Source organism: Drosophila teissieri, chromosome X (assembly GCF_016746235.2).
Source record: "Drosophila teissieri strain GT53w chromosome X, Prin_Dtei_1.1, whole genome shotgun sequence".
Lineage (NCBI taxonomy): Eukaryota > Metazoa > Arthropoda > Insecta > Diptera > Drosophilidae > Drosophila > Drosophila teissieri.
The window spans coordinates 2,334,173-2,358,884 of NC_053034.1; the positions used below are offsets into that span (position 1 = coordinate 2,334,173).

At 45.4% G+C, this 24,712-nt stretch overlaps 5 protein-coding genes across 7 annotated transcripts; 3 read left to right on the plus strand and 2 right to left on the minus strand.

The window, feature by feature from the left end:
* The first annotated feature begins 1,412 nt into the window (after positions 1-1,412).
* On the plus strand, positions 1,413-4,999 carry LOC122623557 (retinol dehydrogenase 12). Its single transcript, XM_043802777.1, has 3 exons — positions 1,413-1,672; positions 2,233-2,518; positions 3,266-4,999. Exon 3 carries the CDS (start codon positions 3,344-3,346, stop codon positions 4,565-4,567), a length of 1,224 nt encoding a protein of 407 aa, XP_043658712.1. The 5' UTR covers positions 1,413-1,672; positions 2,233-2,518; positions 3,266-3,343; the 3' UTR covers positions 4,568-4,999.
* A 3,396-nt stretch (positions 5,000-8,395) lies between these two features.
* LOC122623138 (zinc finger and SCAN domain-containing protein 31) lies at positions 8,396-10,608 on the plus strand. Of its 3 annotated transcripts, none has more exons than XM_043802108.1 (2): positions 8,396-8,679; positions 8,777-10,608. In XM_043802108.1, the coding sequence occupies exon 2, from the start codon at positions 8,815-8,817 to the stop codon at positions 9,964-9,966; it is 1,152 nt and encodes a 383-aa protein (XP_043658043.1). In that variant the 5' UTR covers positions 8,396-8,679; positions 8,777-8,814; the 3' UTR covers positions 9,967-10,608. The 3 variants fall into 3 exon arrangements, with proteins under 3 accessions (XP_043658043.1, XP_043658044.1, XP_043658042.1); XM_043802109.1 differs by having other exon boundaries at positions 8,396-8,673; XM_043802107.1 differs by having other exon boundaries at positions 8,396-8,660.
* A 338-nt stretch (positions 10,609-10,946) lies between these two features.
* LOC122623139 (NADH dehydrogenase [ubiquinone] 1 alpha subcomplex subunit 13) lies at positions 10,947-11,759 on the minus strand. Its single transcript, XM_043802110.1, has 3 exons — positions 11,671-11,759; positions 11,499-11,615; positions 10,947-11,424 (listed from the first exon to the last, which is right to left on the minus strand). Exons 2-3 carry the CDS (start codon positions 11,602-11,604, stop codon positions 11,066-11,068), a joined length of 465 nt encoding a protein of 154 aa, XP_043658045.1. The 5' UTR covers positions 11,605-11,615; positions 11,671-11,759; the 3' UTR covers positions 10,947-11,065.
* A 358-nt stretch (positions 11,760-12,117) lies between these two features.
* LOC122624857 (probable citrate synthase, mitochondrial) lies at positions 12,118-22,235 on the plus strand. Its single transcript, XM_043804593.1, has 3 exons — positions 12,118-12,342; positions 19,771-20,748; positions 20,885-22,235. The coding sequence occupies exons 1-3, from the start codon at positions 12,133-12,135 to the stop codon at positions 21,254-21,256; spliced, it is 1,560 nt and encodes a 519-aa protein (XP_043660528.1). The 5' UTR covers positions 12,118-12,132; the 3' UTR covers positions 21,257-22,235.
* Positions 22,236-22,463: 228 nt separating this feature from the next.
* Positions 22,464-24,711, minus strand: LOC122624856 (protein swallow). The gene is made up of 3 exons (XM_043804592.1): positions 24,305-24,711; positions 23,329-24,156; positions 22,464-23,262 (listed from the first exon to the last, which is right to left on the minus strand). The coding sequence occupies exons 1-3, from the start codon at positions 24,582-24,584 to the stop codon at positions 22,715-22,717; spliced, it is 1,656 nt and encodes a 551-aa protein (XP_043660527.1). The 5' UTR covers positions 24,585-24,711; the 3' UTR covers positions 22,464-22,714.
* Between the last annotated feature and the right edge of the window lies 1 nt (position 24,712).

A 24,712-nucleotide genomic window follows, 5' to 3' on the forward strand; every position in this document is an offset into this window, starting at 1 on the left:
TTCCCAAAATCACGCTAGAAAGGGACGGCGAAAGAGAGCAAGGATTACGGGGGCGCCTTGGGGGGGCGTGGCCGGTGGCAAAGGGCACAGCTTTCGCTCTGCTCATCGATTAAACAACGCGAACGGCGGGTGAGCAGAAGGACGCGAATAGGGCCCATTATCCTGACCTAGTCAAACTTTGCCTCTCTCGCGCTCTCTCGGGCGCAGTGACATTTACTCTATGCCCTGCTCTTCTGGTCTCTCTCTCTCTCTCCCTTACTCTCTCTTGCCATATGCGTAGAGTGGGAGGCCCAAAAGGGTGTTACCCACCCAGCCACGTGGCAAAGTTTAAGCCTATCACAGTTATTCAATTATTGCATGTCAAAAGTGCATGTTTTAGTATGCGCTAATTCATTTACCTGTGCATTCATTTAATTATCCAGTATATGTTGACAAAAAGTTGTGTAACGAAATGAAATTAGCAAGCTTTTTGGTTTCATAGTGTAAAATTTACCAGTGCATTAGTGCAAAAAGGTCAGAACACCACTGATTGTCGATCGTGGGATGGGCAAACTTGTGTGGAACCTAAATTGTGTATGACCACATTGAAGCTTTTGCAGCAGATAAGAACTGTTGATTATGCCTCTGAATGAGATCCCCTATAAAAAGTTGCGATGCTTAAGCATGAATTTACTGTGCTATTCAAAGGCAGACGGATGAGGAGTTTTATTCAAAATACTTACCAAAATACTAAATCATCTCTTGAAAGTAAGTAAAAAAGTTCTGAACCCATATTCGGATACAATAAACCCCTCAAGAAACTGTTTCAACCACACCCGTGCGAATCCTGTTATCCGGTTTCCTCTCTCCTGATTTTCTACCCTCCCCTTCACTTCCCACTGTCCTGCTCTCTTTTTCTGACTTTTTGAAACGTGTGAGGCAGCACGTAGCCAAAAATGCTGAACCGGGGGAGAAATATAAGCCGGCTTTGGTCCCGTGACCCCTGCGACTTGCTTTCTCGACCGTGTCAAGGACATTCACCCGTATCCTGCCTTCGATTAACGGCATTTATCGATTTCCGTCCTGCTGTAATTTCCATGTGACACTTTCCGGCGTTTTCATTGTTCGCTATTACAGTCAAAGTGCAGGTTTTGAGTGCAAATATTATTGCCCAGGTGAAAATGAATATAACAACGTTTTGGCCTTGGCTTAACCGCGGGGTCAGTGATCCCCCTCTGGCTAACCCCCCTTGCGCACACACACCGGACTTGTTGTTGTTTCGTTTACACGTATAAACCATCACTTGTGGTATTTACATATTTACAATATTTGACAATGACATTTTCGTAAATCTTGTTTCACTTCTTGCTAAACATTACATATTTTCACAAGCAATTAAATAATTCATTTATATTGCATATTTAAGGACCAACATCTGATTCTTGCAGTGCACTTAATCGCCTTGTCTATTTAAGCGATTCGAAAACAAAAACGTGCTACGACTTGGAATGCGAATGGAGAGGGAGAGAGACGAAGCGAAAGAGAAGAAGACCGCAAAAGGCATCGAAGCGAGCGCGGCTTAAGAACGTGTGAGCAAAACAAACGAGCCGAGGGAAAAGAGATAAACAAACGTTTCAAGTGAAAGTCGAACACAGAAACAGAAAAGGAGACAGAAAAGGCGAACAGCAAATTGGTAAGAAATGAAATTGAAGCCAAGTTGCTCTTCTTTGGTATGTTGGCCACAACAACAGCAGGCAGCGACTGCGACGCCGACTGAGAGCCACTGTAACCACATAGAGTGAACCTTAGCAGGTAGAACGCACCTTAAAGATCACATTTTGGTTAAGAAAATACACCACACCTTTTAATTAAAAGAATATATATAAATTACGCATACGACTCGTAGACCCTCAATAATATACACAGTATAATACATGTAAATTAAAATACATGTAAATACGCATAAGCAATGCATTTCCAGACCATCAAGCTGCAAAGAAACTGTAAGACTGTGCAAACTGATTGTATGACAACACTGCGTATGAGTGATTACTAATACGCCCATGTTCCCTCATTATTTATAGATTTCCTTCCCAAATGAAATACATTTTATGATGTATATTATAACCATCTAAGCAAGAGAATGTTTGAGTTAATTGCTCACAGATGGCAATAAGGTCCACCCTAGTGCAAATGCAACGGCGGCAGAGGCAGCATGTTAATAACAGACGCCTCGGAATAATTTTTTTTCAGGTTATTTCTGACGCGTTAACACGGCTTGAAACCGCTGGAAGTCGAAGTCAGACGCCGAGCAATTGGACTCCACGGCAGTCAGTTGGCCAAGATCGAGCGAGAGGCTTAGACACACGGAGGCAGTGGCCCAGTAACTAGACTTTCAGATCACCCGTACTAACTGATCTAGCAAATATAGTTCGGCCGTCCCTGGGAAATGTGCGAAATCGCCACCTGACTGACATCCCCCGAAAATTTTCCAGTTTATTACCAACGCAGCATTAAAAAAAATATTTTTCTTATACAGGTAAGTCTTTGGTGGGCTAACGAAAGTTAATTAATGTAATCTTAAATAAAACTGCGACATTTATTCAGTGCTATATAGAAAATTGGAATTGAATTTCCCTTTGATAAATCAATAATATATATGGCTGAAGGAAAAAGTTCAGGTGTTAATTCCATTACCATAGAGAAAGTTCTTAAGCACAAAATTTGACCGACTTGCACACATTCCCTTAATTCAATTAATTATTCAATTGAATAATTAAAATAGTTTTAGGTTTTTTATAAAAACCAGGTGCAGCTTAATGTTAATTAAATGAAAGGAATTCTCGCACTTAGCATTCCAATGCATAAACGATCATTTGAATTGAATATAAGCGATGGCTTAGAATAGTTTATGAATTTGTAATTGGGCCTGGAAAACAATTACTCGCTGAGTTTCCAATACCAACCGGTGTCCAAAGTCTAAGCGCTAAATTTGATTGAGCCATTTTAAAACATGCATTTGCTATGAAACTTTACGACTTTTAAAACCAAAATGATTTGCTAGCAGCGAGCAATTTAAGTAAATTACTAGAAACCAGTTGCTCAGGTGCGCAAAACCACTCGAGATTTCGGGGTCAGGGGGGCCTTCAACTTGGTCACTCCCCTCCGGTGGCAATCGTCGCCTCTTGACTTATTTCTTTTGTACCCTACCCCTTTTTTCATTTTAATGGGTTAACTCACAACTTTCTTTTCCCTCCCTCTCTCTCTCTCTCTCTCTCTCTTGTAGAATTGGAGTGAAGCGGAAGAGAACAGACAGCAGCAGCGAAACCAGAGATTCACTATCGAATCCATCGCTTAGCCAGCTATGTCGGAGGCTGCCACGCCCCCAGGATCAGTGCCAGGTACAGTATTCCCACCTGGTTTCGATCCCACCGCCGAATCGGTGGAGAAGACCCTCTGCTTCCGGGGTTTCTGGGCCTGGGCCGTGCTGATACTGCTGATTGCCCTTGGCATATCGCTCTTCATGTGGCTGCTGCGCAAGTGCATCCAGGGACCGGCCTACCGGAAGGCCAATCGCATCGATGGCAAGGTGGTCATCGTCACCGGCTGCAACACGGGCATTGGCAAGGAGACAGTTCTCGAATTGGCCAAGAGAGGTGCCCGCATCTATATGGCCTGTCGGGATCCCGGACGTTGTGAGGCCGCACGTCTGGATATCATGGATCGCAGTCGTAACCAGCAGCTCTTCAATCGCACCCTCGATCTGGGCTCGCTGCAGTCGGTGAGGAATTTCGTGGAGCGCTTCAAGGCCGAGGAATCCCGGCTGGATATACTGATCAATAATGCCGGCATAATGGCCTGTCCCAGGACCCTCACAGCCGATGGCTATGAGCAGCAATTCGGTGTCAATCATCTGGGACACTTTTTGCTCACGAATCTGCTGCTGGATCGCTTGAAGCATAGCTCGCCTAGTCGCATTGTGGTGGTCAGTTCGGCGGCCCATCTCTTTGGGCGGATTAATCGCGAGGATCTGATGAGCGAGAAGAACTATGGCAAGTTCTTTGGCGCGTACAGTCAGTCGAAGTTGGCCAACATCCTGTTCACCCGCAAGCTGAGCACCATCCTCAAGGACACCGGCGTGACGGTAAACTGTTGCCATCCGGGCGTGGTGCGCACGGAGCTCAATCGCCACTTTGCCGGTCCCGGCTGGATGAAGAGCGTCCTGCAGACGGGCTCCCTGTACTTCTTCAAGACCCCCAAAGCGGGCGCCCAGACCTCGCTGAGATTAGCCCTGGATCCGAAGTTGGAGAACTCCACTGGTGGCTACTACTCGGACTGCATGTGGTGGCCTCTGGTTCCGTGGGCCCGGAATATGCAGACCGCCGACTGGTTGTGGCGGGAAAGTGAGAAACTGGTGGGTCTGCCACCACTAGAGCCACCTCCTCCTGGCCAGAACCCCACCCAGAATGGCAATGGCACTCAAAGCAGTGCTGCCAGTGGCAATGGTAATGGTAATGGGAATGGTAATGCCAATCCCGCTTCACGGGAAATGCAGTCCGTCGAAACGGTCGTGGTCAATCGTTCGTAGTCGTAGTCAGAGTCCGAGTCCTTCATTGGAGTGCAGACCTTGCTCTTAATTAAATTCCCTATAATATGGCGTGCTTGACTAGCCTTGGAAATACCCAGTGCGGAATGAGGTCGTTCGGGGTCTGATTTATAGAGATACATATGTATATGTATGTACATATGTATTTATAGTAAATAGTGTTTTTGGGAACTGTGTTCGGCTGCTTAATATATTTTTTGATTTTCACTTGAAACTTATTGAAAGAAGTTCTTAAAATTGTTCCATAATATTTAACTAAGCTGAACTGCGGATTTCCAGGGTATTTGAGTATTCGGTCACCGAAGCTAGCTTTTGCATACTCTTACATATGTACATGTTTTTTTTTTTTGTCGCTCTCGTTCTGTACATAATTTTAAGGAAAAGAAAACCCATTAAAATAAAATTTAAACCTGACATGCAATCCTGTTTTGGACTCTCCTTTCTCCGTTTCTCTGTCTCTTCCTGTTCGCTATCCCTCGCAGAGAAAAAGAATGAGCAAAAAAGAAACAATAACAATCAGCATAAAGCGAACAATTTACGACAACAAAGCGAAATCAATGGGAACGCTGACTGCGCTGCTGCGTCCTCTGCTGCAGCGGTCGCTGCCACTGCACTTTCGTGTGCGAGCGACGGGCCGGGCAAGGGGGTGAGGCGGAGGTGGCGGGGGAGAGCGAGAGCGTGAGTAGGTAAGGTGAGTAAGCCAGGTGAGTGAGAGAGCGCGTGAGTCAGACAGTCAGTCAGTCGCTCTGCCTTTTCACAGTGGGCAAAACGGCGATATTAATGTTTAAGAACAGTTATTTTAATTTACTAATAGAATTTCAATATTACATACACAGAAGGAAAACCCTGCATGAAAACTAATCACCTCCCGGTGTTTAGGCAAGGCAAGTGTACATTTCATTTTCCACAACAGAAGCGCTATTCGAGCAAGCGCACCCACTGTGCACCTGTTCACTGATCCACATTAGCCATTAGCATTAACGGAAATCACATAAGCCCATGCAGCGAGCGTGCGAGCGAGAGGGGGCGAGGTGCCAGGTGCCGCCTAGGTGCGAGCGAGAGCGAGAGCCCAGCAGTGCAATTAAACCCATGCAGGCCCAAGGGGGTCGTTCTGGTGCGCTGGCAATCGGGGTGTGCCAAAAAAGTGAAAATCACAGACTCGATCAATTAGACGCGCCAAATCTAAACGTAACGATCCACATAATTCATGCACTTTTAATGCGCTTGCTCTGAACAATTACTTACCTACTTTTAAATTACATACATATATAACACCAGTTATGATGATGCTCCAAAGATGGCTTTAAGTGAGTATTGCCCAAGCTTATTTCGGAATATCATTTGTGCTCAGTGCTGGTTCTGCTTTGCTGGATTTCCCACCTGGCTAGATTATAACATAAAAAAAAACAACTCTTGGGTACAAATGCACATAGGTATAATTTAATGTATTAAAATATAATATACCGTATGTACATTTCAATTTGGGGCTTCTAGGGTTAAGTGAAGCCGCTTCAATTACACGAAAAATTGCAATGGAAATTTCCACTCGCGAATGACTGTCTTTTGATTGCGCACCACCCCTTCGGCGCCCAGCCGCGCGCCCCAAAACACCCCCAAATCATCAACCCACCCACCCCTCAACCCCTCCCCCCTGTGAACAGCTGTTGCATTGGCTGAAACCTCGGCGCCAAGTGAAATTGATCAATAAGAGGCGCAAAATAAGGGGAAAGACGAGCGGGGAAAACTTTTGTGAAATGACGAAATAGCTGGAAAATGCTTGAGCAGAAAAGAGGCGACAAAAAATTGGTATGTACATAACTTGTGCGGTTGAGGGGTAATAAATCAAAATTGAAACAGGTGTTCTGCCAAGGGAACCATTACTGCCATTAATGCCACCAAAATACTATAGAATTTCATTTTAATTTCAGCATTTCCAAAAGTCCGGAATTTTCCAGAAATTACTGCTAGCATTTAGCCGGTACTCAATCAATTTCAGTCAATCATTCAGTCAATCATCATGGAAAAGCAATTTAAAACTGTTAGTGAAAATGAAATGAAATTGAAGACATTGTATTGCAGTTTATATGGAAAATAGTATAAGGCGGCGATGGAAGATTTAAGAAACTAGGGCTTACGTAAGCATAAACTTCGAATATATAAAGTTTCTAGCTCAATTTTACGAAGTCTGCAGACTGTAGAAATTTCTAGAAGTGGAAAATTTCAAGCAAATGGAGGATCTTTTTCCCCGGGGACATTTTATGTGAGGGCTTTTGCTGGAAGTGCACGATAAGCCTAAACTATAACCTACCACAATTTTCTTATCAGCCAATAAATATAAATGTATATATTCCTTTAACAAATATACTCGTCATATGTGTACGATTTTGAAGCTGATATTGTTGGTAGTCTACTAACAACTAAGCCGCAATTAACCGTATTGAACTTGAGATTCCCTATAACTTTTGAACAGAACAACAATATGAAATATTACCTTCTTTATAAGCCGTAATTTATTCTGATGCAATTGATAGTTGGCATTCATTCATCTGAATGAAAACGTGATTGCCACGTTGGGCTCAATCTGTCAGAGATTCGCATTTACATTTATGCATACTTTTTACCCAATCAAGTGACCAGAAACCGATGATTGGATGGGCAACGGAACCCCCATGTAGTAATAAATAAAGAACTTTGGAATTTTGTACCCTCCACTGACGCAATTGACTTGAGATATTTAGATTGCAATCTTGGTGCTCATGTGATGGTGCGTCATTAGCCCTTTTCCACTTCATGCAACTATTTTTGTTTACGCAGTTATGCACTTCAGCACCTTCAATTCCGGTATCTTTAACTTAAAAACAAGCATCTGTCCCACTAGATTTCACAATAATGTAAAAGAAGGGTTCATTCTTCGATTACATACTGCTATAATCGGTTTTAGTATTGAAATTCTTAAGCGTGTCTGCTTTTTGAAATAATACTAATGTAAGATAAATATTTAACTATTCGGATAAATATAGCTAGGTAAATAATAGTTAGAGGGTTAACGAAGCAAAAACTTTCCATTCATGGGAATTCGCTGAATGATCTTCAATTGGCGTTCGGCTGAGTCAGTTACGAGCTTTTCCGACATCGTCGATCGCTCGTCAATCGGCGATAATTGGTTCAAGGTCGTCTTGGGGGGTGTAAAGAAGTGACACGCCAGCTAATAGAAATGCCGTGAAAAACAAAACAAACTCTAAGTGCAATACCACATATAGCAGCTCTAATTTTAGATACGCTGAGGCGCTGGCAAATTTTTTTTGTTACCATTGAGCAGCCAAAAGCAGAAATTGCTTGGCGACGTGACAAATGCAGTGGCAAAAATAATCTCGCCCATTTCCCTGACATCTTCCTCACGACAGGGCACGTCTTGATGTCTTTAAATCGCTGAAAATAGGGGGGCAATGGGGCTAACGGGGGAATACCCAGAGGTAGTTCCACTCCCATGTGGTTAAGGTATACATATATATTTGTTAAGTGCATATCACTGGTGTTAAATGTTTCATGTAGCTTACATCCATTAAATTGTCTACGTAGGAATACAACCCAATTAATAAAAACGCATTTTAACAATAAACTAAACTATAATTAAACTAAACTAGTCATTTTGTTTAAAAATACGTTAAAGTGCGCGCCAAACGGTCGGCGTTGCCAGATTGTCAGAAACTACCGATTACAGTGCCGATAAATAGTGGCGATCGGGAAATACCAAATGCCAAAAACGCACTAAAAAATCGCTGACGCGGCGGGCCAGACCGCATGCAGCTCCACTTCCAGTGTCCACCATCTTGGCCGAAGTTGCCACAAAAGTAGAATCGTGACGGACGGCAAATAATTGCAAAACGCATAGTGTTGACTATTGTGGAAAAAAACCAGAGGGAAAGGCCGCCAAAAAGAAGTTGGCGAGAAAGCAGGCGGGGATTGGATTCCGTTTCCAGCTGGCCACAAAGTGCTCGAAATTGATTTCAATTTCGATTCCAGCCGAGCGAAAGAGACAGCGCGTGAGCGGGGTGGAGCAGAGCAGAGTGGAAGAGTAAGCGGGAGAGGTAGAGGTAGAGCAGAGCTGTCAGCCGGGAAAATCATATTGTCAAAATAGGAAAATCAAAGCCTGCTGTCAAATCAATCTAACTTCAGATTTTGTCGCCGCAGGACGTTACAGCAGCTCCCTTGCTCATAGCCAACTCGATATGAATGCCAAGCGCGTGAAGTACTCTACCGTAAAGGAGGAGATCGTGCCCGTGCTCATCCAGCACGATCCCGAGGTGGATCCCGAGGAGGAACCCGAGGAGGAGGAGGAGCACGTCCACGAACACGAGGACGACGGCCAGGAGACGCAGTATACGTATGCCTATACCACCGGCGAGGACGATGACACCGAAACCGCGGTGGTGACCCTGAGCGATCGGGATCACGAGGCACTGGCCAATGCCCAGGAGGTGATCATTGATGAGAACGGTCACGCCGTGACCCTGCAGGAACTGGTCGAGAACAGCACCGTCGAGGAGGTGGAGACCATCGAACAGGGCGATGGCACACACACCATCCTTCACATTGTGCCCAATATGCATGACGAGGAGGTCGAGGAAGACGAAGAGCTCGAGGAGGGCGAGGAGCTAGAACATGACGATGAGATTGTCACTGTGGAGCACGAGGAAGCCGAATTGGAAGAGGAAGAAGACGAGGTGGGCTCCATTGTTTTCGAGGGCACCATTGATCAGGCCGAACAAGATCCGCATGCCCGCAACAAGACCTTCTACTGCCCCAACTGCGGTAATTGCTACAGTGCCGCCGGCTCCCTGAAGCTTCACATGCGCGCCTGCCTGCGCCAGAGGAACGAGGTCTCCGCCGAGGACCGCAAGTGCAAGGTGTGCAGCAAGATCTTCAACTCGGTTGCCTACCTTAAGGAGCACATGATGCGCCACACGGGCGAGCAGCCCTTCCGCTGTACCCGCTGCTATCGCAAGTTCGTTGACGAGGGCAAGTTCGCAGCCCATATGGAGTCGCACAAGCACCAAGACAAGCTTGAGGCCGAGGCGGTTGCCCTGGCCGCCCAGCACGGCGGCAAGAAGGTGGTCGTTAAGGAGTTCCAGTGCGCCTTCTGTTCGCAGAACTTCACCGTCGTCTTTGATGTAGGACAGGTGAAGCGTCGCTATGCCTGCGACGCCTGTCGCGATAAGTACTCCAATGCGGAGGCTCTGCGCCAGCACAAGCAGCAAGTTGAGGAGAAGCGCGAGTTCAGCTGCGAACGCTGCGGCCGCAAGTTCGTTTTCGAGGGCTTCCTTCAGCGCCATCTGCCCACCTGCGATGGCAGCATCAAGCGCCGACGCGACATGAAGTAGAGGCGGCCTCAACGTGATGACCACTGGCGGCGTCGGCAGCAGCTGGAGCCGGCGAGCGAGGAGCAGGAGTCGCCGCCGCCAGTGCGTTACGTTGTTATCAAGCAGGAGTACGTAGATGAGGAGCAGTAGGATTAGCAGGGGCACTAGCTAGTGTCTGATGAATCGCCCAATGCAGAACTCAGACTAGCCGCCCGGGCCACTGAAATCATAACGAATTATCCACGAGGAGCAGCTGCTGGCCATCTATCTACACGCAAACAAAACCACAAAACCACACGCTTTTTTTGGGGGGCCTCAACGACCACTTTCTTCAACTAATTCCAAAGGAGAGCGTTTATCTTTTACCTAATTGTACACAAACAAACACACACAAACACAAATTTGTATATGTTATGATTTCAGGCCACCTCTGTGGCTTTCAATTCGAGATAATGCAGAACCAACGACCAGTGGACGTTGGTCACAGACGGATGGCGATGATGGCCAATGTATAGATATATATTACTTACTTTTAATTACGACTACTTAATGATAGAGCTCACAATCACCCGCTATTGTGTAATAACCCCAAACCGAAATGCTGACACACAAAACGAGCGTCAAATCGATGTTGAATTCAATAAAAACAAACTAAATCGAGAATGTTTTTTCAATTGTGCAAGATTCCTCCATTGCTCTTTTAATAATCCCAATGTAATCGTAAGCATTTATATGTCTCAAATGTGGTCAACATTTATTGTTTTTGCATTCATTGCGAGGAGCTGAAGATTGAATTTCCCGCAGATTTGCAATGAACTTTATTTTCGCAAATACACCAACTGGGATTCCCCGCTGTTGGACCACCAAATCCATCATATTTGGCCATTTTTGAGCACTGCTCATGGGCTGTTTTGCAGTTGGACGGCAACGCCCCCGATCGGAAAACCTCTGGTAACCTCGGTGGTCCAGCACAGGATTGGATAAAACACACACAATCGGTATTTCAGCCAATCTGATCTGACATTATAATTGGTCGATACTTTCTTTTTTGACGCTTAGGCGGATCTACAAACAAAAAGGAGCGGGCTTAGGCATTAACTAATCCATTAACTAGGCCGATTTAGGACCAGAGCTTCAAGTGGGCACGCTTGGCGTATGACTTCCAGTCGGAGTGGGCGTAGAACTCCTTGAAAATGGGCGTGACCAGAGTATCCTCGGGCAGGGTCTTGAAGACGGGCTCACCATACCAGGTGCCTACCTCCCAGCCGGGAACGTTCTTCATCAGCTCGGCCTCCTCGTCCCGATTGCGTCGCAACTGGCGCAGGAATTCACGATCCCGTTCGGCCACCAAAATAGGAAAGATGACATTCTGGGCGGATCGCATCTCAATCTCGTCGCGCTTCACCTTCTTGGCGGTCAAGTAGTAGACTCCCAGGCCAACGGCCGTCACAACCACGTAGGTGCCGATGGTGGTGAAGCCTGCCGAGGGATTGATACAATACCAGTACATATAAAGACTGATTAATCGGGTTGATATCGGGTTTGGAGCTCACCTGTGAAGTAGCTCTTTGGTGGCACGCGGGCAAAGGGGATCTTCTTGTAGCCGCCCGGCGGTGGAAGGTCCTGTTTCGGGGGACAATGCGGCACGGCCGTCGCCATGGTGACTCCTCCTGCGGGACAACGTATATATCAGTCGGCTATTTGCCCGGTAAGTTTGGGACTTACGCTCGAATAAAGGGAAAAAATCTGTCGAAATGTCAAAAAAATGACGTTTTTTGCATAACACCAGGACAGTGTGACCTGACTTTGGCCAGGGTAAAATATCAAGGAGCAACGAAAATATACCAAATAAGAGGCAAATACCAAAAGAACTGCCAACCAAGTTTAAACATTTTTTCTAACGTGATTTTTAAGTAGAGCTAATTTGATTTATTTTATCAAAAAACAATTACAAACTTTTCTTGCAACAAGTCACAACAGGAAGTGTAATCGTTTAGCGGCGTGTTCGTTGCTAAAGTTCACTTCATATCCCAGACGTTTGATCCCATCCCTACTTTTATCGCACTCACTTTCCTGTCAAAATAATTTTCTATTCTACTTCACTAGCTTCCACATTCTTAACAATAATAGAAAAAAAACGGAGTAGAAACTACGAAATATCTTCTTTATTTGCCGCTAACAGCACTAATGTTCGTTCGTCGTCTTGAGAATGCCTCTTTGGGCCATTATTTCTTTTTGCAACGGCGTTTTTTGGCCAAAAATTCTATGTGGGACTCCAAGTCAATTGGTTTCCGAATACGTTCCAAACAGGATGATGATGTGACTGGTAGCCTCAAGGAGCAGCCACAATTGAAGACTCAGGAACCCTTGAACATGCCGGATATGCAAGATGCCCGAGTGAGTTTCATTAAATGTATTCCTTTATCTAATTTCGACGTTCGCTTGCGTTAAAACTGTGCAAAACAGCAAATATTTTGGATCTGCTGAGTTTTTTTTTACTTTTTAGCGAAGGAATGTTATAAAACCTCAAATAAAAAATTATCATTATTTTCAAAAAGTTTTTCCAATTTCCCGCAAAATAAAGCATTATTTTGCCCACAACGACAGTATTTCTGTTCTTTAGCAACCAGACAACGTCAGAGAGCAGTTTAAAATGCGTGGGATGTGGGGGTGTCAACTGGAATTAATACTAGAACCCTGAATGAAAAACCAGTCTGAGCCTGGGCAAATGTCAATTTGTATCACTTATTAGCCACAAAATGCATCTTTAGCAGATGGCATCTGTTTATATTCAATTAGCGGCGTGGGCGTTTCAGTTTCAAGTACCATAGCAGGCAGCCCACCTTTAGTGTGACCTTGCCACGGCAGAGCGGAAAACACCGCTGCGTGGGAATAAGCGGGTGTTCTTTTCGCTCGTGCCGCCCCTTCCCGTAGAAAATGCGATTGGCGCCATTCAGTTGCCGCGCAGCTGCTAGACGAGAGACCCACGAAAAGAACACTTCACTTCCAGAAAAAGGAAAGCAAATTTTTTTCTGTGTGTGTGTGTTTTTCAGTGCGAGAGGGATTTTCTAGCCGAGGCGAAAGTGTTTTTCTTCTACTCGCAGCCGTACGTAATCGCATTGCCATGTTCTATCGCATTTCCGCACGCAAATTGGCCGAGGCACAGGTGAGTTCTTCTTCATTTTTTCGAATTACCCCTTAATTTTTGTCCAGTGTATCGAATTCCCATGCTTTCCTGGGATCTCTATACATACATCTCCTTCCAGTTAGCTAACCGTAAAGTGTGTCGCTTCTGTTGTTAACACCTTCTTCCTCTCCTTTTCCCCTCCCTCTTCTTCTTCTTCTTCATCTTGTCCTACTCCTTCTTTGCCTCCTCTTCTTCTTCCACGCACGTCATGCTGGAATTGAAAAAAAAAGAATTTCCAGACATGTGCTTGCGATTAAGAAACTTTATTCGCTTCATTGTTGTTGGCGAATGATAAGTGCTAACGTGTATGCATGTATGTACGTATGTGTATGTGTTTTCTAATACATTACATAATCGCCAAATGAAATTCGCCCATTTCTTTTCTTTTTTTTTTGGCAACATCGACATGCCTATAAATAAAAGTCTCTGTATTCTTTGTGGGTTTAACGAACTTTGTCTCATTTTGGGCCATCCGCCTTTGATTTTTTGGTAAATTTCCACAAGTCCGGCTTGATATTTTTTGGCCCTCTTCTTGTAAATTTACAACAACAAAAACAAATGCCACGGCGCAGAGCGAAATTAAGAAAAGAGCGTAAGGCAGAGAGAGATAGTCAGCGGGAGAGGAGAGCGGATAAAAAAAAAACAGAGAATACCATTTTTACCCTCTCTTTTGTTCCCGTTTCGTTTCCCATGCGTGTCACGTTATTCTCATTGTTGTTGTTGCTAAAAGCGAAAGAAGGAAGACACACCATCTCTCTCTTGCAAAAGAGAAGTGTCCGCCGAATGACCTTAAAGCAAAAGGAGGAGCAGCACGCCCACTTACCACCCACCATCCAACACCCGCCGTTCACCGGCAATGCAGATTTGCATGTGTGTGGATTGCATAATGCTGAGAACAAGTTAAATGCCGAAAAGAATAGAACTTGCGATTTGATAATTGAAAAATCAATAGCACACACACATACAGACACACGCACACACACAGTCGGCGAGCACACATACACACGAAAAAAGGGCTTGCAGGACGAGCCTCCTTTTGGTTTTTTTTACGGGGTTGTTTTGCTTTCCCTGCGTTGGGTAATAAATACACCGGCAAAAAAGTTAAGGTCACTTCGTCAACTTTCATAGCAAACAATTGTTGAGAATTTAACTTTAATAATAGTATAGGATCGATGGAACTTGTATTCAAAATGAAAAACAAGAGACAGTAATTGTAAACAAGTGTATTAGTTGACTGTTATGTAGAATGCGATTATTATTATTATTGTAAGTATTTCTCGCCGTGTAGATTCGCCAAATGTTATGCACACTCCCCAAATCTTCTTCTTCCTCTTCGGCCAGCGCTGGCCGTTTGCCAAAAAAAAGAAGAAAATTTAGGCGTTGACGCGTTTTATTTAATTTTGTTTTTTTTTTTATTTCTCTGCTCTTTGATTTTGCTTATTTTCTCTATAAATAATTCCTGTAAATGTTAAACTAGGAAAGGCGTAATTTGTTTGTTTGCTAATTTGAACAATTATTGTCTATGTAATTTCTATGCAGCGAATTGGCCAATAACCCACATTATTTTGCCAAGTGTTTTTTGGCCAAAGCAAAATAGTTTGGTTTTATTTGCGTTTGACGTAGTCTGCTGAAATGGCAACACGCGAAATTTTTTAACGCCTCTCCGCTAATACGTCACAAATCGTGACAATTCTTACGTAACGCCCTCGACCCTTTTTCCTTTTGTTTTTCCAAAACAAACCAAGAGCCAGGGTGAGCAAAAGAGACAGTAAGAGCGCGAGAGAGAGTGGAAGAAGTAAACAGATGATCAAGCGATTGCATAAGAGCAAATGCATAATGTATATACCACAATTTGTACATTAGGTTTTACGATCTGTGCGCATTTTTGATTAGGGAATCTAAATCGGGATTTTACGACCAGTGGTCAAAGCTCAAGTGGACCTTTTTCCACCTGGATTATACCGCCAATCCATAATTCTAGTTATGCGCATGATAACGCCTCCTTCTTAAACAGGCGTCATGGAAAGTTTGACAGTCCCGAGATACGAGATAATGCCACCAAGAATCGGGTCCCAAATCATCACATCGATTTTTTGGCCAAACTACATTCAGACATATATGAACATTCATGGTTAAAATCGACGAAAACCCCCGTCTTGCCATCGGAATAATAAATAATTAATGAAACCCTCGTATATTAACATTTGGTATCAACTTCTGTTATCAGCTTTAGGGTTTCTCCCACCCATTAAAACTTTATGGACCTAATTTACATATTATGTGTGGCATAATCTTCATGCTGTCTTTCTTTTATAAAACTAATCCGCACAATCAACTTATCAGTATAGTACAATTATAACAATTATATGTATGTTCAATCGCAGGGTTATGCAACTCAGTAAAAAATGTCACCTTGTTGCTAGAATTCATTGCCAAACAATACTAAATGCATTGCCAATCAAAAGATCTACTGCTATATATGTATAATATATCTTCCTGTATAATTTGCAACTAATATCGGGTAAATGGTCTAAATCCGCATTGCGTGCAGCACTTGATAGCAAGTCATTTGCCTTGTAGGTTCTTTGCGATGCCACGCCCAGTCTCCCTCCATATCTCCATCTAGTATATGTGGTATAGCATATGTAGTATATGGCATAAGCCCCCTTTATGACACCCCCTCGTTTTCGAAGCGGACTGATAAGCGTGACAAATTTGCGGCTGGGGCACATGATCGGTAGACGTCGTCGCCATATCGCTGATAAAGCGGACACGCAAAGCCCCCCAACCAACTGGAAATGCGACTGGGAATGGGAATGCGAATGCGAATAAGGTGTTAACTCAATCAGTTTTATATTTTGGTCGTGATAAAAAGACGGCCAAATATTTGTATACATACTATATATGCTATTTGGGCGGTTTCGCAATGCGCAAATTGCACTGTTTTTGTAGATACAAGATACAAATGTATCCGTATGATTGATGGTCTACACATGGAGCAAAAAGTTCTATTTGAAATACCAACTAATTAGAAAGCATTCTGATACCAACAACTTGTTTCCATCTATCGATCATCGTGCCATTACCGCAAAACGCTAGAGATCTCAAGAACTGGGAATCTTGGGCACTTGGGAACCGGAATCTTGCCAATGTAATATGCAAATTTGAATCTGCTTACGACGCATACCCCGTAATTCCTCGCAAAATCCCCCCATTATGATCTTCGCTTAGTCAGACTTTGTATTTCACAGCATTTTAAATGACTGAGGGGAAAAATTCGACCCGGCAACAACGGACAGCCGTCTGAAGTTTGTTCAACTGATCCAATCCAATACGAAACGATTCTCCAGTTGACTTGACTCGGCTTGACTTGACTTAAGTTGAGTTGAGTTGAATTTAGTTGAGTGTCGCGATTACGTCACGCGGTCGTCAGTACTTTCAATGCGATGAGATGCGATTGTCTGATGATGTCCGTTTACTTTCGGCGGGAGAGACACAATGAAAAGCACTACTACTAACGCACCGAATGGCAAACACAGCGCACTAAACTTAATTAAGACGATTAACTCGGACTGCAATTATTAGACAACTGACAGGCGGCGGTCCGTTCTCTAATAGCAGATATCATTAAAGTCCAATTGAAAACGTCACGCGAGGCAAGGAGAGCTCAAGGTTCCCATACCCATACCCATACCCATACCCATACCCATACCACCATTCATCCAAAGTGCATAGATGCAACCGTTGCCATGATCACCATTCAAATGCCAAGCGATTGAAGTGCAAGCTTCGCTCCACAATGCTTTTTGCCAGTTGCATAACTCGCATTGCATATGAATTGCATGTTTGGTGGCATGGGGAAGATGTCTACTCATTGGTAGTGTTTCATTTAAAGTTGTGCTTCACTGTAGTCTGTGTGTGTGATTGATTCCATCTCCACGGGGTCATCGGCGGCTCACCTCGATGACAACTCTGCTCGGCGCTTGGTGATCGAGGCTTTCCCGGCTTTTCTCAAGGTTTTGTTTCGTTTTCGCACCATAGATATATGTATGTACATATATACATACATACATACATACATATACATATATACATTGCGTAACCCAATGGAGCAGAGTCGATCATTCGATCGAGGTTAAAGAAGTGGAGCAAGTCTGCCGGCGCCGTCACAACACGCGAGTCCAGAACGCTTCCTTGATGACATGGCAAACGCAGCCGGGACGGCCAACGGCCCATAGTTAGACATGCGATAATTGCCGGCGCGTGAGACCTTGAAATCCATTCGGAACATCCACTACTAATACCAATACCAATACTACTTCTGCTACTACTACTAATACTACTGCTGCTACAACTACTACACACACATGTGTTGTAGTAGTCGCCCATTCTCGGGGGCTTGGGCTTATCAGCAGATGAACGCGCGCCTCTGCTCCAGATAATGGGCCCTCCAGTCGTGTACAAGTGTATTCTCGCGTCGAGCCTCAGGCTCACTTCAAGTCCATCCCCCCCTCCCCTACCCCCTACCTATCACCACTCCGGAAAAGTGAAATAATTGCAGAGCATAGCGATTAGATAGCAGCGGCACAGTGGTACAGTGCTAAAGCGGTACAGTGGTAGAGCGGTACAGTGGTGGCACAGTGGTACAGAGGTGGGTGGTCTTTCGGTGTTTTGCCCAGTTTTGGGTGTTATGCAAAGCCATTCTCCCATGCAAAAACCACTCGGTTGACAGCTCAATTAGCATTAGAAACACGAGCGTTTCACTTGCGGTTTGCCGCAATGGCTACAAAACGATGTTTTCCCCCAACATCTTGGGTTTCCAATTCCACACGACACAGAAACAAAAATCGGTATAGGAATTTTATTTATATTGAATATATATATTGAATTATACTGCATATCGCCACCGATTTCGCTCAGTGCTTCCTTTGTGGTAACAAATAACCAGCATTTGCGGTTGCCAACGGACATTGGTTACATATTTTGGTACGCTACGCGGCTATTATCGGTAATTAATATGCACGTCGAGCTTGGCCAAAAAGGCAAAGGCGTTTTCTCAATGAATTTGAATGGATGAAACCCCAAACCGGTCGTCGCTTGTGTCAAATGACAAGTCCGCGAATCATGCAATTCAATTTTGCAGGCGGCGCCACAAGTTCACTTGGTTAATTGAATTTGTTGACCCACTGGCCGCGCAACCAGAAAAATAAAGAAAATCAAGCCACAGTGTTGAGCGGAGGGTGAGGAAGAGGAAGAGGGGCTCTACGCCTGTCAATCAAATACAAAATCGCACTTTGCGCCTGCCGAGCGGATTCGGATTCAGAATCGGAATTGAAACTGAAATTGGACTCTCGGCTCGGAATCCCATGTTCCATGCCACTTCGCTTCGTTTTATTTGACAAATGCCAACGCGTGGCTAAAGATCACTTGGTTGTTCCAGTTCTGAGGGGATCGTGATCGGAATCCATTCTACACATTCTCAATTTATTTAAAAGAATTTAATTTAATCATTTTGTCAACTTCAAAAGGGTTTTTAATGTTGAAAAGTTGATGATCTTTAACTATTGAAAGACGGAAGGATGGACTTTTCAATTGAAGAGCCCTCTTTTCTATCGTTCAACAACTATATACATATATGGTGTATACATGATCTCGAAACGATTCCTTTGCATATGCAATTTATACAAATGGGGAAAATAGATGCAATTGTGTGAGTCAGGTGAGTTAGTGTTGGGGGCGGTTCAGTGAACCGGCAGTTAAGTTGAATTCAATTAAATGCCGGCAAACATTTGTTTGTGCCACACTCGTGCCACAGTTCGTCAGTTGGTCAGTTGGTCAGTTCGTCCAACCCGGGAATCTGGCTGGCCTGGGAATCTGAGTCACTGAAATGCAAAGTGCTCAAATGCTGCTGACATAACCCATGAGGCAGTGCAGCTTTATCAGCTGAGCTCAGACGGCCACACAGACGGGGGAATTACTCAATATACATGTATGTGAATGCACATGAATGTGCGTTTCGCCTTGTACTTGAAAGCGTCGTTCAATGACAGACAATGAAGCGGTCGCTTGCAATCGATAACATTGATCGGAAGTGCTTGTTAGTTGTCAGTCTTTGGCGAATTAGCGTGAGTTTCTATGTTCCGAACGGGCGGCTTAAATCGAATTTCTACATTATCTTTCGTATGCACCCCGTTTAATATTTCGTTTCCCTTGCAATAGTAGAAAGCTCTAGCGTTTGCCGTCGATAAATTGATAGACAATAAACGATAACATTCCTTGAGCATCCAACTAGCTGGGATCTCGATCGATCGATGGTGGCAGTCATATTTTTATCAGTAGTGGAAGCCAATGCCCTTATTTATTTGCCATCGTTCTTTTCTTGTGTTTAAACAAGAATTCACTGTTTATTTAGACGGAAAATATTACAGTCAAGAATGCGGTTCATTACCTGCAGTCCGATTACACGGAAGTTGTAAAAGTTCATTCATTGATAGGCAATAATGAGGCCTCCCAAAATGATAAACCATTATTTTTGAGTGTAACATAATGCTTTTGTATATTTCCTCCGATTTCTGTGTCTAATATCCAATCTCCAACTCCAACTAACTGGGATTTTCTCACTCCCTCCTCACTTCCAGAAACTGCCAAATGTGGGATCCTACGTCCGCACGATCGCCGCCGATGGCAAGAGCCTGCGCGACGTGCTGACCGCCAAGGTGCCCCAGGAGCAGGAGCGCGTGAAGAACTTCCGCAAGCAGCATGGCGCCACCAAGATGGGCGAGACGACCATCGACATGATGTACGGCGGCATGCGCGGCATCAAGGCCCTGGTCACCGAGACCTCTGTGCTGGATGCGGACGAGGGCATCCGCTTCCGCGGCCTCTCCATTCCCGAGTGCCAAAAGGTTCTGCCCGCCGCCGATGGCGGCACCGAGCCCCTGCCCGAGGGTCTTTTCTGGCTGCTGTTGACCGGCGAGGTGCCCACCAAGTCTCAGGTGCAGCAGCTGTCCCGCGAATGGGCCGAGCGCGCCGCCCTGCCCCAGCACGTGGTCACCATGTTGAACAACATGCCCACCACCCTGCACCCGATGTCGCAGTTTGCCGCTGCCGTCACCGCGCTGAATCACGACAGCAAGTTCGCCAAGGCATACTCGGATGGTGTGCACAAGAGCAAGTACTGGGAGTACGTCTACGAGGACAGCATGGACCTGATCGCCAAGCTGCCAGTGGTGGCGGCCACCATCTACTGCAACACCTATCGCGGCGGCAAGGGCTCCCGTTCGATTGACTCCAGCCTGGATTGGTCGGCCAACTTTGTGAAGATGCTCGGCTACGACAACGCCCCCTTCACCGAGCTGATGCGTCTCTATCTGACCATCCACAGTGACCACGAGGGTGGCAACGTGTCCGCCCACACCGTTCACTTGGTGGGCTCCGCCCTCAGCGATCCCTACCTCTCGTTCGCCGCCGGCCTGAACGGTCTGGCTGGTCCACTGCACGGCCTGGCCAACCAGGAGGTGCTCGTGTGGCTGCGCAAGCTGCAAAAGGAGGCCGGCAACAACCCCTCGGAGGAGCAGCTCAAGGAGTACATCTGGAAGACCCTCAAGTCCGGACAGGTAAGCTCATCTCTTCATGAATATAATTACCTTATTATGTAGTCAAAAAAATACTTACAAGCAGTTTAAAAAATATTTAAATAATGTAAGAATACAAGAGCTGCTTATTTATCAAAACTACTTCGCCATTTTCCAGGTGGTTCCCGGATACGGACACGCCGTGCTCCGCAAGACCGATCCCCGCTACACCTGCCAGCGCGAGTTTGCGCTGAAGCACCTGCCCGAAGACGAGACGTTCCAGCTGGTGTCCAAGATCTACAAGGTGGTGCCCCCAATCCTGACCGAGACCGGCAAGGTGAAGAACCCCTGGCCCAATGTAGATGCCCATTCCGGTGTGCTGCTGCAGTACTACGGCATGAAGGAGATGAACTACTACACCGTGCTGTTCGGCGTGTCCCGTGCCCTCGGCGTGCTGGCCTCCCTCGTCTGGGATCGCGCCCTCGGCCTGCCCATCGAGCGCCCCAAGTCATTCTCCACCGATCTGCTGGTCAAGATGGTCCAGAAGTAAGCAACTGGAGCAACAAGAGCAGCAGGAGCAGGAGGAGCGGGAGTAGCTGGAGTTCAACCTTTTATAGCCAGAGGACGAATGGACGTAAAATGCAGAAGCTGTAGATTGTAATTGACGAGGGACGAGGGAGAGAGAGAATCGATTGGATTGGATTAGATTGGATTGAATTGGATTGGATTAGGATGGGATGGGATGGATATCGATATGACGACGCTGATATTTAAAGAGTTGGAGATGTGTAGTTGAGGAAAACAGCAACCAAATACGAACCAATAGGACAAAAACGAAAACCAGAGGAAAACTGCAACACACTGCAACTGCAAAACAATAAGTTGGAAATAAGGCAGACACTTATTTTTAGTAGTAAAATAATTAACGAAGAGAAACCGACAAGCAACCACTTAATTATTTGTATAAGCTATATATATACATATATACATATTTATATGTACGATTGACTATATATATAGGGACAGGCAGAGAGAGAAAAATGTTTGCGCCTATTGTTTATGTTCAGCATTTCCCCCACCCAAGAAACCGCCCACACGCCCACGATCCCCACTCCTTATTAAGTTTGTTATGTTTTTTTTTTGTTCATCTTAGCCGATCGACTAACCACAACACGACCTTAATGCCTTATGATTTTATCCCCCCCAACCGCCCGACCCACCAGCACACCACCCACCCCGCCTGAAAACCTAAAAAAAAAATTACTAACTTGATAACATTTTACTTTTAATTTAACTATAATTTATTATGCAAACAAGATACAAACGAGAAATACAATACAAAAACAAGTGTAAAGAAACCAACAAAAACATTTGAAAAAACTCAATAAAAAAACAGAACAATAAATAATATAATGCATAGTGAGTAGTTATTGTCAACTCCACCAGTGGAAGCTGCAAAAGCGTTCGTTCATTGCCGTGCAAGTGTATTCGAGAAAGCAAAACCCACAATAAATCTTAGCAAACTTGAATCGAAGATCGTTTGTCCATTTTCGGAGCGAAAGGGTGCGAACATTTTGGTAATGAATGCTGGCATCTTGAGTAATTGCCACTGTAAGCTGTCAGTGTGGCCGAAGTCGCCGAAGCGGCCACTGCCAATGTGACCGAGTCTGCATGTGATTCGTGGACTAACCTCATTTCGTTTGATGAAATAACTCACATTTTGTCAGCAGTGTTTTACATAGTCCCTTGCAAATGTATTATTAAAACAAGTACATTTACTTGAATAGAAATAAATACAACGTTTCACTATACAATTTCTTATTTTTTTAGGGGAAAGTTACTTACGATTTTTTTAATTTGATTATACATTCATGCACATATTGGTTAACTGAATACGGTGGCATTTAAAATTTGCACTACATGGATAACTTAACGCGACATAAAATAACAAGATATGATTATACATACAAAAAATAAATAAAAGATGAAGATGAAGGAGGAGGAGGAACTAACGCTGGTTCCTTGGGTCTATGAACTCCTCCTCCGTCATCGGAGGCAAAGCCACTGTGTATGTGGCATTGCTGCCGTTCATTGGATCCCCATTGGAACCATTGCGACAGCGAACGCAGGGCCCCAGGAAACGGAGCACCCGGCTGCCTAGTGTCGTCCTCTTGCTCCTGAAGTGGACATGCGTCTCCACCTGCGACTGCGACATCGAGTGGACCAGCAGATGCGCCTGGCTATCGCTGATGCTCTGATTATGAATGGTGTCTTGGCTCTGATTCCGACCCTGACTGATGTTGAAGCCCATCACCTCAATGACTCGGTTGTTGCGCTTGTCAAAGTAGTACATGCGCTCGTGCTGATGACCCCATTGCTGGGAGGAGGTGCGCTCCTCCTGGTGTCTCCACTGCCGCCTGGAGCTGGGTCGCTCATCCTCGTGTCCCTCCACCTCGATGGCCGAGTCGTTGCTGCTCGGCTGACTGGTTTCCGAGTTGTTGGGCGCCGGGGTTCTTCTGACCAATGGCCTGGATGAGGAGTCCACACGAGGTTCGCCTTGAATAAAAAGCATTATCCATGCTAGTCAATCGTATTCTATTACAATAATATACAGATCCTTACCACTGCCGCTGCCATCAGCTTCGGTGCTAACGCTGCTAAAGTCCAAGGATTGTGGGTGAATCACGCGTTGGCTGTGGCCGGCATTCTGGGCCACCCGGGCAGAGGGCATCACACTTAGCAGTGCCATCTCGATGGATCCTTTGCTGCTGTTGTACGTCAGGTTGCCCAGGGGATGGGGTGTGACAAGTCCATTGCCGGACGCAGAGATGGCGGCCACCAGGGTATCCGTTTGGGTGGCCTTGGCAATGGTCGCCGGTTGAATGTAGTTCAGGGATTGCTGTGAGTAGCCCTGCTGGCGTCTCAGCTTCTGCTGGCAATCGCTAAGCTCGTTGCGCAGGTTCTCGAAATTGCGCTTTACATTCAGGAAATCATCCATCTTTCTTTGCAGTCGTTCCTGGACAAAGACGTTGACCGTCTGCAGGCGCTTCGCCTCGACCTTCAGTACTTCGATCTCCTGCTGCAGGCTCTCGTTCTCGGCCAGCAATCGCTCATAGTTGCAGCTGGAGTTGTTCGAATTGGCATTGCAGTTCGCATTGGTGGGCGTCTGGCAGTTGTGCACCTTGAATGCATCATCATGGTCAAACGCCCGCTGCGAATTGGGCGTTAGACTTTCTGGCATTGAGTTGACCCGTTGGATGCCGGTTAATGCCGCATTGCGTCTCTTTTGGTCCTGCGCCTGGATCTCCGCTATGTACTGGCTCACCTTGCTGGTCACATGCTGAAAGCGGCGCTTCGTGTAGGCCGAGTGAATGTCCTGGTAGGAGACCGCCTTGCTGGAGCGTCCGCTTCCCAACGGTGCCTTCTCCCCACCCAGTTTACGGCCATCACCTGGTTGAACAAAAGAAGGTCAATTGACTGGATAAGTGAAGGTCTTCTATGTTATGTTAGTGTTATGTTTGTTAATCCATAGAATTCTAAACTGTGTTGGTGATAATTTTCCCAGTGTAGGTCACCAAGTGAAGGGAGCACTTTTTACCATCGACATCCTCATCATCGTCCTCATCTTCATCCTCCTGATCGCGACCCACGGGATCGCTAACGCATGTTTTGGCGCTCTTGTTGGCCACATCCGCATCCCCATCCGCATCGAAATCCGCATCCGCGTAGACGATCTCCAAAAATGGCGCCGGATCCCGCTTAAAGGCGGCCGGCTGATGGTGCTCCGAGAACCAGGTGTTCCTGGCGCCACCGCTACTTAAATTGTTCAGCTGGTCAAACAGGTCGTCCGCCGGAAAACTTTCGTCCTGCAGACTCATTTCCTTGCACACGGAACGCGAAAAAGCGGAAAAGCAGGGAAAATAATACAATTAACACAAGACAGGAACTACACGCGGACTCCAATTGGAGATTGGAAAAGCGCCGTTACATTCTGGTTAACTCGAAA

Excerpts from the sequence above, each read along its gene's own strand:
- LOC122623557 (XM_043802777.1), top strand. The coding sequence starts at position 3,344 with ATGTCGGAGGCTGCCACGCCCCCAGGATCAGTGCCAGGTACAGTATTC.
- LOC122623138 (XM_043802108.1), top strand. The coding sequence starts at position 8,815 with ATGAATGCCAAGCGCGTGAAGTACTCTACCGTAAAGGAGGAGATCGTG.
- LOC122623139 (XM_043802110.1), bottom strand. The coding sequence starts at position 11,604 with ATGGCGACGGCCGTGCCGCATTGTCCCCCGAAACAGGACCTTCCACCG. Across the intron at positions 11,425-11,498 it reads ACCAAAGAGCTACTTCACAG|GCTTCACCACCATCGGCACC; the intron begins GTGAGCTCCAAA and ends ATCCCTCGGCAG.
- LOC122624857 (XM_043804593.1), top strand. The coding sequence starts at position 12,133 with ATGTTCGTTCGTCGTCTTGAGAATGCCTCTTTGGGCCATTATTTCTTT. Across the intron at positions 12,343-19,770 it reads CGGATATGCAAGATGCCCGA|AAACTGCCAAATGTGGGATC; the intron begins GTGAGTTTCATT and ends CCTCACTTCCAG. Across the intron at positions 20,749-20,884 it reads AGACCCTCAAGTCCGGACAG|GTGGTTCCCGGATACGGACA; the intron begins GTAAGCTCATCT and ends GCCATTTTCCAG.
- LOC122624856 (XM_043804592.1), bottom strand. The coding sequence starts at position 24,584 with ATGAGTCTGCAGGACGAAAGTTTTCCGGCGGACGACCTGTTTGACCAG. Across the intron at positions 24,157-24,304 it reads CGATGATGAGGATGTCGATG|GTGATGGCCGTAAACTGGGT; the intron begins GTAAAAAGTGCT and ends TTGTTCAACCAG. Across the intron at positions 23,263-23,328 it reads AGCTGATGGCAGCGGCAGTG|GCGAACCTCGTGTGGACTCC; the intron begins GTAAGGATCTGT and ends TTTTTATTCAAG.